Source organism: Schistocerca nitens, chromosome 4 (genome assembly GCF_023898315.1).
Source record: "Schistocerca nitens isolate TAMUIC-IGC-003100 chromosome 4, iqSchNite1.1, whole genome shotgun sequence".
NCBI classification, from domain to species: domain Eukaryota; kingdom Metazoa; phylum Arthropoda; class Insecta; order Orthoptera; family Acrididae; genus Schistocerca; species Schistocerca nitens.
Window position 1 is genome coordinate 912,102,321 of NC_064617.1, and position 11,384 is coordinate 912,113,704.

Consider the following 11,384-nt stretch of genomic DNA (forward strand, 5'->3'; position numbering starts at 1 on the left):
TGAGCGTAAACTAAATAAAGGCAGTTTTAGAATTGTAGCCATGTATAGGTCCTCATTGGGAAATTTTCAACTATTTTTGAAAAACTTGGATTCTTTGTTGTGCTACCTGTCAGACAAAGGAAAGCAAATTATTGTTTGTGGGGATTTCGACATAGATTTTCTGAAAGAGTCAGATAGAAAGCTTGACCTTGAACTATTACTTGGCTCTTTCAATTTGACATCAGTTATTGTTTTCCCTACTCGGGTGTTACAGGAAAGCAGCACGCTGATAGATAACGTTTTCGTAGACCAACATAAATTCAATCAAATAAAAGCTTTTCCTGATAAGAATGGTCTGTCTGATCACGATGCACAGCTAGTTACAGTATATGATATAGCTCCATACAGTAACGCAAAACAGTTCTCCAAAATAGTGTGTTGCATTAACGATTTAACACTTCAAAATTTTAGGGAAAGCTTGCAACAGTTAGACTGCGATGAGGTGTACAGAGAACATGATGCTAATTTAAAAGCCAAGGCTTACTAAAGAGATAAAAATATCTCGTAAAGAGACAAGGGAATGTATCTTATAGCTAGGAGGAGTAATGATCCCGAAACAATGAAACATTATAAAAACTTCTGCACTGTATTAAGAAAAGTTATTGGAAAGTCCAGAAATATATGCATTATGTCTGAGATTAACACATCTGATAATAAAATTAAAACAATTTGGAATATTGTGAAAAGGGAAACAGGGCAACTGAGAGCACAGGAAGACTCTATTTCTATCAGAGACAATGAAAAGTTTGTTAACAAGAAGTCAGAAGTAGAAAACATTTTTAATAATCATTTGTTAAGTGTTGTAGAGAAAATAGGTTCCAACTTTTCATTAGAAAATGCAAGGCAGTATATCGAAGAGGCAGTACCTACGCAATTTGATAAAACTAAAATTCAACCCTCCTCTCCTACTGAAATTAGGAAAGTAATAAATTCACTCAAAAGTAAAAGCTCACATGGAATTGATGGCATTTCCAACAGAGTACTAAAAGCTTGTTCCCAACAAATAAGTAGGATTCTCAGCCATATATGTAGTAGCTCACTGAAACAGGGAATTTTTCCAGATAGACTGAAATATGCTATTTTTAAACCATTGATTGAAGAAGGGAATAGATCTGATGCTAATAAATGCTGCACAATCTCACTTCTGATAGCTTTGTCCAAAATCCTTGAAAAAGTAATGTATTCAAGAGTAGCATTATATATTTGTAAAAATGAAGTACTAACAAAATGTCAATTTGGTTTTCAGAAAGGCTTTTCAACCGAAAATGTTAGATATGCTTTCACTGATCAAATATTAAATGCAATGAATAACCAATCATCACCCATTGGGATATTTTGTCATCTCTCAAAGGCCTTTGATTTGGTGAATCATGAAATTCTTCTAGATACGCTTATGTATTGTGGTATGAATGGCACAGTGCAAAAATGGTTTAATTCATACTTACCTGGAAGAATGTACAAGGTTGAAATTAACAGTACAGATAGTCTACAAAAACCAGCAGAATCCTCTAACTGGGGAGGTATCAAGAATGGTGTCCCACAGGGTCAGGCTTGGGTCCCTCATTGTTCTAAATGTATATTAATGACTTGCCACTCTATATTTATGAAGATGCAAAGTTAGTTCTTTTTGCTGATGATACAAGTATAGTAATTACACCCAAGAAGCAAGAATCAACTGAGGAAATAGCAAATAATGTCTTTCAGAAAATTATTAAGTGGTTCTCTGCAAATAGACTCTCACTAAATTTAGAGAAAACACAGTTTATACAATTATGTAGAGTAAATGGCATAACACCATAATAAATATAGACTATGAACGGAAGTTTGTTGCTGAGGTAGAATACTCAAAAATTCTGGGTGTGTGCATTGATGAGAAATTGAAGTGGAAGAAACACATTGATGACCTGCTGAAACGGTTAGGTTCAGCTACTTATGCCATTAGGGTTATCGCAAGTTTTGTTGCTAAACATATTGGTAAATTAACCTACTACACCTATTTTCATTCACTGCTCTCATATGGCATCATATTTTCGGCCAATTCATCATTAAGAGAGAAAGTATTCTTTGCACAAAAGCATGTAATCACAATAATAGCTGGAGCCCATCAAAGATCACCTTGCAGTAGTTTATTTAAGGAACTTGGGATATTCACAGTACCTTCTCAATACATATATTAACTTATGAAATTTGTTATTAATAACCTATCCCAATTCAAAAATAACAGCGAAGCGCATAGTTACAACACAAGAAGGAAGGATGATATCACTATTCTGGATTAAATCTCACTTTGGCACAGAAAGGGGTGAATTATGCTGCCACAAAAATCTTTGGTCATTCGGCAAATAGTTTTAAAAGTCTGACAGATAGCCAACCAACATTTAAAAGCAAATTAAAAGAATTTCTGAATGACAACTCCTTCTACTGAATAGATGAATTCTTTGATATGAAGTAGTTAACTGTAAAAATTAATTAATTAATTAATTTGTGTAAAGAAAACTTATGTAAAAGAGACACATTCCACATCATTACGAAATGTCGTATTCATGATCTATGGAACAAGGAAGAATGTATGCATATGTATGTCAACAGATTTCACATAGGATGGTACCTGAAACCAACTGTGTCACATGTCTGGCGGTTTGTTTGATGTACAGCTCACAGTTAACAAGGTCCTCACTGGATTTAGTTTGCAATTAGCAATTTTTGTTGGCACATAAATAAAAGAATTCCATATTATCGATGGGAAATGTGTCCACATTTTGTTCTTTTAACACAATCGGTTTCTTCATGCATCAATATTATCATCTGAACGAATGTTTATGGGCAAAATAGTTTACGTTTTATAACTCACTGTACATAAATGTATCTGAAGTGCTGATGCTGATGACAGTTCCAATACACTCATGTTCACACAAAGTATCACTGTGTAACACAGCACTTGGTTCATTATTCACTAAAATATTACCGTATTCAAAAAAATAAAAAGCGCACTAGTCGAATATCTGAAGGAAAGTGTTTGCTAAGCAAGCTTAATTGATTAACAAACAAGAAAGTCAAGAAATAAAAGAGATTACACTAAATGAGAATTGAACATGATATAATTCTGTCTATATATACAGGGTGGTCCATTGATCGTGCCAGGCCAAATATCTCACGAAATAAGCGTCAAACGAAAAAAACTGCACAGAACGAAACTTGTCTAGTTTGAAGGGGGAAACCATACGGCGATATGGTTGTCCTGCGAGATTGCGCTGCCATAGGTCATACGGATATCAACTGCGTTTTTTAAAATAGGAATCCCCACTTTTTATAACATTTTCGTGTAGTACATAAAGAAATATAAATGTTTTAGTTGGACCACTTTTTTCACTTTGTGATAGGAGGCGCTGTAATAGTTGCAAACATATGGCTCACAATTTTAGACGTACAGTTGGTAATAGGTAGGTTTTGTAAATTAAAATACAGAATAGGTACGTTTGAACATTTTATTTCGGTTGTTCCATTGTGATACATGTATCTTTGTGAACTTATCATTTCTGAGAATGCATGCTGTTACAGCGTGATTACCTGTAAGTACCACATTAATGCAAGTAATGCTCAAAATGATGTCCATCAACCTCAATACATTTAGCAATACGTGTAACGACATTCCTCTCAACAGCGAGTAGTTCGCCTTCCGTAATGTTCGCACATGCATTGCCAATTCGCTGACGCATGTTGTCAGGCACACGCGGTGGATCACGATAGCAAATATCCTTCAACTTTCCACACAGAAAGAAATCCGGGGACGTCAGATCCGGTGAACGTGTGGCCATTGTACGGTGCTTCAACGACCAATCCACCTGTCATGAAATATGCTATTCAATACCGATTCAACCGCACGCAAGCTATGTGCCAGACATCCATCATGTTGGAAGTACGTCGCCATTCTGTCATGCAGTGAAACATCTTGTAGTATCATCGGTAGAACATTACGTATGAAATCAGCATACATTGCACCATTTAGATTGCAATCGATAAAATTGGGCCCAATTATCCTTCCTCCCATAATGCTGCACCATACATTAACCCACCATGGTCGCCCGCTGTTGGTAAACAACGCTTCGTCGCTAAGTAGAACGCATGCAAAAAATCTGTCATCGTCCCGTAATTTCTCTTGTGCCCAGTGGCAGAACTGTACACGACGTTCAAAGTCGTCGCCATGCAATTCCTGGTGCATAGAAATATGGTACGGGTGCAATCGATGTTGGCGTAGCATTCGCAACACCGACATTTTTTAGATTCCCGATTCACGGCCAATTTGTCTGCTACTGATGTGCGAATGTCCCTCCTAGAGGCGTGACCAGTGGAGGCTTAAGAACATTATTTACTATATCTTTTGTTGCTCTATATTCACTTGAATTGATTACTGTGACATCCATAAGAAGAACTAATTCTGTTTGTTGTACGTTAGACAGAAGAACGTTTGCTTTTATGAGAAACAAAGTGATATTGAATCTAATATTGAGCCTTGGTGATCCCAACATGTGATTTATTTCCAATCAGAATAATATCCTCTGATTACATTGGTTGAATTACTAAGTGCAACTTTATACATTCTTTTGGTCAGATATTATATTATCCATTGGTTGTATACTACCCCAATTTCTCTAAGAGGATATTCTGATGCATTAGATAGGTCGTAGATATATCAACCGGTATTATTTTGTTATTTAATGGTTGTAAAATTTACTGAGTGAACATGTGCCCACATCTGTATGGAATTCTCAATTAAGCAACTCTTCTGATATCCAAACTGTATTTTACGGAGGATATTATTGTTGCTCAGGTGGAATAGTACACGAAAATACTCAAGTTTTTCCGTAGTTGCCGGAGATCGCGGTCATGTGTGTGTAAATACTGCCTCCTTGTGCGAATGAAAGTGTTTGTGTTTACTATTCCGCAGGATAATGTGGCCAAAAGCTGCGTGTAAGTGTCTCTTCATTGCATTTCTCTGCAACTCAACGTGTTACCTTTACGGCGAGTAGCAATCTATCTTTTCCTTATGTTATTGATACGTCAACCTGGGGTTTCCATTTTTCAGTTTCAATTTCAATTTTCGTACAGGATGTATGCAGTCATTCGCTTTATAAAGTCGATAATTTGTTTTTAAATCGATAGGTACATCCGGTATCGACTTCCACTATCACAAACGTAAATGTCTTTCTTTGCCGATCACTCATCAAGATGGCTCCTAAACCGAAGCCTGCGGAAAAATCCGGTAATTATAGTGCAGATACTATCTTATTTATTTGTATCGTATGAATTAATGTATGTTGTGTTAGAGAATCGGTAGGAGTATATTGTTCTTCAGGCTCTGTCGATATATTGTCGTATTAATTTTCATGGTACCCCTTCAACGTGTTCTAAACAAGCCACGCGGTTGGTTAGAGCTACACGTGCACTTTCGGTATTACTAGGCTTCAGGGCACTTTCGTAATTAAAGTTTCGTGATGTTAAACGTAAGCAGAATTTTTGTCAGTTTTGCCCGTGCCACGTGAATGCAACTAATGCGTAGGTTTTCTCTCGTATGTTAGAAGTAACATGTAGTACCATGTGATGTATAGGGATAATGATGTTGCTCTATTCTGATCTTCAGGTTCGTATTTCTGGAATGTTTTCTATGTAGTTACGAGCTAGTAACGTTAGGAGATGTAAATTATTTCGTTCTCCAGTGCAGTAATGTTGTTTATTGTGCTGCATGCTTTCTTTTGTGCAGTTGTTTTCTAAGCGCGTACTGTTTTCCGACTGAAATTAGTGTAATTTTTATATTTATGAGAAACATACGTAGATTTCAAATTGCAGTTGCCATTTACTCGTCGCAGATTTTAATCCCAAACTTTGGTCACAAACATACTGTTAATGTGATGAGGTGTTTCCTCAGGAAAGCTTCTTTTTAAATTCGCCTTGCAATTTGTCCATACTTTAAGGTGATGAGTTGAAAATGTCACTCTTGTGTTACTGGTTTGAGGGTAGGTCTGTGAATTTGCTGTTGGTCTGTATGTAAAAGTCAAAAATGTGTGTGCACTTGGGTTCTTGGATTGTCGTAATATTTCACACAAGGTGAGTGTTAGAAGAAATCGCTATATGTAAAAATCTCCTATTTTTGTGTCGAAGGTCTAGAATTCTAGAAACTCTCGTGATGTGTTTATGCATGAATGCTTGTTCCTTGCCCCCAGTTGCACTTCCCACTAGGACATCCTTGTATTGTAGGCCTACACTTGTCATAGGGGTGCTTTCACCACAAGATGTTAGGGGAATTTTAGTATACAATATACAGTGAATGTGGTGGTGTAGTGGATTAATGGTTTCTACAACAAATTTACAAGGGGGCACAGCAGAATTATATTTCATATTAATCATAGGTGTCAGTTTTCCTACTGTAGATATGAGAGGAAGTACCTATTGAAGTAAGACTGTATTGTTTTGTCCATAGGGAAACCCGACAAAAAGGCGGAGAAAACGCCTGCTCCGTCTGCCTCAGGTGCATCAACATCTGGTGGACCGCCAGCAAAGGCAGCAAAACAGTCGGCTAGTTCAAAGCCAGGGAGCTCTGGCGCAGCTGCAAAGGCTGCTGCCCCAGCTCCCAAGCAGACACCTGCTGCATCTAGTTCAAAGCCTGCCGCAGCCAAACCAGCAGCAGCTGGTGCTGCGAGTAAGCCTGCTGCCGCAGCTGCCACAAAATCTGCAGCAAAGCCAGCTGGTGCTACGGCCAAGCCTGCTGCAGGTGCTGCAAAGGCATCTGGGAAGACTCCAGCAAAGGCACCCGTTCCACCAGCGGCGGGAGCTGCTGGCAAGGCGAAGCCAGCTGCGGGTGCAGCACAGGCCAAGGGAGCAGCCAAGCCCAAGTCTGCCGCTAAGCCTGCAGCTGGGAAGGCTGCTGCCAAACCTGGTGCAAAACCGGCAGCTAAGCCAGCTGCCGGTAAGGCTGCCGCCAAGCCGGGAGCAAAGCCTGCAGTAAAGGCTGTTGGTAAGGCAGCAGGCAAAGCTGTAGCTGGCAAGCCAGCAGTGAAGAAGGTTGTTGAAAAGCCCAAGAGAGATGTTGCGCCAAAGAGTCAGAAAGGAGGGAAGATAGTACGACCAGTGCAGAAGGCACTCAGGATTCAGAGGAAGGTAAGTAAAATGTATTGATAGGAAATTTCTATCTTTATAAGTGGTAGCTGTAAGTTTCCAAATTTAGAACTTATCTCCAGTACCAAATATATATCCAACGCTTTTCCATCGGAGGTTTGAATGCTAGGCCTATAATAGTAGTTATACGTAATTTTACATGTTGAAATATTTGACATATTGCATTATGTTAAGTTCAAGGCATGCCTTCTGCGTGGTTGACATGTCGATGTGGGTTTCATTTAGTGTTGTGCGTATTTGTTTGCTACACAATTTCTGTTAATTCTTTTCTAACAATTTTTGGTTATCTCCTGAAGTGAGAAAAGGAAGTTACAAAATTAAAATTTGTTGCTAATACTATCACTACCTCCAAATCAAGGGCAAAGTTACTTTGTGCTTATAGTGCTTTGAACTGTGGCAGTTCTGTAACAAATGCAATGTGTGAAGATATTTCATTTGAAGTTCACTTTTATATTCAGTTTCTTTCCGTGCACTGTGTGAAATAACCCACATTAATTTCTAGGCACTCCAAAAACACACATTTACTGAAAGTATAAATATAGATGCAAATCATGGCTAAAAATGTGAAATTAGTTAATAAGTGTGATTATTAATCTAATTGATTCCACGTTAACTATTTCACCAGTTATTGTTGCAAATCAGTTTGTGCATGTAAATATTGACAAATTAAACTATATCTACTGATACTGCACAGTATTTGGTGAAGCTCAGTGTGGAAATGTAAGAAATAGAGGGTTCATGGCACCAATGTACTGGTACATGGGCATGCTTATTAGTAATGTTCTGGTGTCACATACGGCTATGTAGGATTAAATGTGCATGGATCTATCCTTTTCTATGGTGTTGACAATGTCTGATAGCTATAAATGCGCATGAAGAGACCCAAAAATATGCTTCTCAGCGCTTGTGCTGCATATTTAAAAACAATGCTATGAAGTAAAATCACATTCTGCCTGAAAATCTGGTAAATACTGATATTGGGGTGGACTACTGAACTCCTAAATGAAGATTTATCCTGCCTCAGAAATAGTTACCAAAATGGAAACGAGTGTACATGCATTAAAAGTGACAAAATTAACTCTTTTGATTACATTAGTAGCTTCAATAAATTGAGCTGCAGAGTCAGTTATGATCAACGTTGTAATTATTGAATTCTGTAACATTCTCTTCCTTTGGCAGAAGTGCATATGTCCAATTTCCAGAGTTTAACAGAAGACACTTAGTACAACTACCTTAAGATTATAATTTAAATCTGTAAATATTAACCCCTGAATGAAAAGGGTGAAAATATTCAAAAAGTTGTCACTATTGACTGCAGATATACCTATTTTGTCTGGATTTACATCCTTGTCCTTGAAGGCAGGCTTCAGAGTGGCTAATACAGACATAGAACACATTTGGGATACTACATTACTTTTAGGACACACACATTGTTGTGATGGTTTAGTGCCCTATGGTGATTCTTTAATAATAATCCATTTGTACAGAATTTAGATATTCAGATGTTAGTGGACAGTTGTTGCATACTGTGTAAATAGTAAAGTGTTTCTTATTAGCATTACTATTTTGTTTGCCCAGCACTTGCCAGATTGCATTGCAATACTCTTACAGTGAAAAGTGGAAGTGTTGTATGCATACAGTGGTACACATGACAAGTAGTCTAAAACAAAGTAGGTTGGATTTGTGTACTTGTGTAGGGATTTGTCACATGTTTGGTTTAATTATTCATAGTAGTTTTCAGGAAATTTTGTCAGTGAGTTTTGTTGCTTTTAAAAGATACTGTTGAAATATGAATTAATGAAGCAGTTGCCAACAAGATGAACAGTACGCTAGAAACTAGGACAACCCATTTACTTTTGAATTTGTATGTCATTTTTTAAAAAATGCTAATTCTTGCAAATCCTCTCAGCTTACATAGAATTTTTGCTTGCCACCGTCAGCCATGACAATTCACTACAAAGAGAGTAAAAATTCAGCAACTCTCCACTGTCACATTTAACACACTGGGGATCAAGAGGGAGTCACAGCTTTGATCAATGATTTAATGCTGCAGTGACATCAGCTTTTGGTGCATACATTCAGTTTTGTATAGGTTAAAGAACCTGGTTGTGGTGACTGATCTTTAGCTTAACCTGTTTGAAAACTCGCCCCTGAAACCACATTAGTTTGTTGCATGTTTTCTATGGTACTGATCAAACCTGAAGACTCATATCAAATATTCTTCTTTATCTTGCACTACCTATGGTTATTATCACAGTGGAGTGCACAAAACTCTGTTGAATAATGCATTGACTGTTAAAGAAAAATGTGATGGCAGGTGCACAGAATGAGCCCAAACTCGACTGCTGCTCATGACTCCAACATTTTAGATTTTGAAAACAAATAACATTTCAGTGTAAATTTTCTTTGTTCCCTTTCCATCTTAGATCTCAACATGAATTGAAATGCAATTTTTTCTCTTACAAATCAGGTTCTCAAGGGTGAACATGGATCTCGTTTTAGAAAGGTCAGAACATCAGTGCACTTCCGTAGACCGAAGACATTCTGTCCACCCAGAAATCCAAAATACCCAAGGAAGTCTGTTCCAAGGAGGAACCGGTAAGAAGTTTGGTTGTACATATCATTGTGGTCAATGTCAGTCTAAATTAACGTATTGTGGCTTTTTTGCTGTGTTCTTGATTTTTGTCTTCTTATAGTGAATTGAACACTTATTTTTGCAGACACCTGATATGGTTATTGAATGTAGCGCTGCCTTCACTAAATAATAAAGCTGCATTTGAAAACAGTAGCTTGTTGACACTTAGATTTCATTATTTTGGCTGTCGAAATACTCAGTTGTTTTATTGACTTGCCTCCCCTAATTTAAATGTATTGTACGAATTTGGTACAAGTAGTAAATCATTAATTGTGAATTTATTTCAGCATGGATGCTTACAATATAATTAAGTATCCTTTGACAACAGAAGCAGCAATGAAAAAGATTGAAGACAACAATACACTGGTTTTCATAGTCCATGTAGGTGCAAACAAACACCATGTTCGTGCTGCTGTGAAAAAACTGTACGATATTGATGTAGCAAAAGTAAATACTTTGATTAGGTATGTATTTTCCTAATATTTTACGTTCCACTCAGTACTTGTACATACTTTTATCTCAAATTTTAAACCTTCAAATGCACAAAAGAAAGACTATTGAAGACTGGGGATGCTCCCATTTTTTAATTTTCAACAGGAAGTAAAACCACAGTAAATGGCTAATTACTAGTGATGTTTTTTATTTACTGGAACTATTCTTTACAATGTTTTGGATTATATAATAGAAGGATCTTTGTTCTAATCAAGAGTAACTTTAAATCTGTTCATTGTTTGGTAGCAAGTTTATGCAAATTTGGGTCTGCTGAGGCTAATTTGTTTTATAAATTCTATCAAAGTTGAAAAAGCATAATTTGTGACTAGCATGACTCTTTTTGGTTTCAGGCCGGACGGGAAGAAGAAGGCTTATGTCAGGTTAGCACATGATTATGATGCATTAGATGTTGCTAACAAGATTGGAATAATATAAACTGATTTGTACTTGGGAATTGTCATACAGAAAATAAATACTGTATTGTATTAAGTCTCATGTTTATTTTACTATTTGCATTAACTCATAAATGTTTAATAACATACCGTGATAAGTAGTATTCACAGTATTTTCTCAGATAGATGTTCCACTGGTATTTTTTGGAGCGTACTATCAGAAAAGTTCCAGTTCTACAGAATGTATTGATTCTTGGTCGAATTTGTCCACTTTATTCGTGAGAAGTCACGATCCACAGTAAAATTTCAGGATAATTGTTCAGTTGTTTCCAAAAACAATTTGTTAGTGTAATGCAAGGCCAAATTTGAAGAGAGTAGTGTTGTGTAGGAAATGAGGGGTTAAGAGTTCACTGTCATGAAGATATGTTTCAGGAGGAATGGGTCAGTTCAAGGTTTGTATAGTTTCATATACTTTGATGTTCAAATGAAAAAAATTTCAGTGTTCAGTGAGAAATGTCACAATGACCAGGTAGTCATACATTAACAGAATAGTGGACACCAGGAGAACACATCTGCCTGAGCATGTCAAAAGTTTGGATTTGAAGAAGATTGTTCATTCGAGACTGCCATGGGTATATTTCTTTATCCCAGTGTGT

General features: G+C 37.0%; 1 protein-coding gene across 1 annotated transcript; it reads left to right on the forward strand.

The window, feature by feature from the left end:
* Positions 1–5,200: 5,200 nt before the first annotated feature.
* LOC126253489 (uncharacterized) lies at positions 5,201–10,825 on the forward strand. The gene is made up of 5 exons (XM_049954862.1): positions 5,201–5,299; positions 6,515–7,191; positions 9,680–9,807; positions 10,132–10,308; positions 10,687–10,825. Exons 1-5 carry the CDS (start codon positions 5,266–5,268, stop codon positions 10,769–10,771), a joined length of 1,101 nt encoding a protein of 366 aa, XP_049810819.1. The 5' UTR covers positions 5,201–5,265; the 3' UTR covers positions 10,772–10,825.
* The last annotated feature ends 559 nt before the right edge of the window (positions 10,826–11,384 follow it).

What these genes read in the sequence shown, in the direction of transcription:
- LOC126253489 (XM_049954862.1), top strand. Translation starts at nt 5,266, where the DNA reads ATGGCTCCTAAACCGAAGCCTGCGGAAAAATCCG. An exon ending in CACTCAGGATTCAGAGGAAG is followed by an intron (nt 7,192 to 9,679) that starts GTAAGTAAAATG and finishes CTTACAAATCAG; the next exon opens with GTTCTCAAGGGTGAACATGG. An exon ending in AAAGTAAATACTTTGATTAG is followed by an intron (nt 10,309 to 10,686) that starts GTATGTATTTTC and finishes TTTTGGTTTCAG; the next exon opens with GCCGGACGGGAAGAAGAAGG.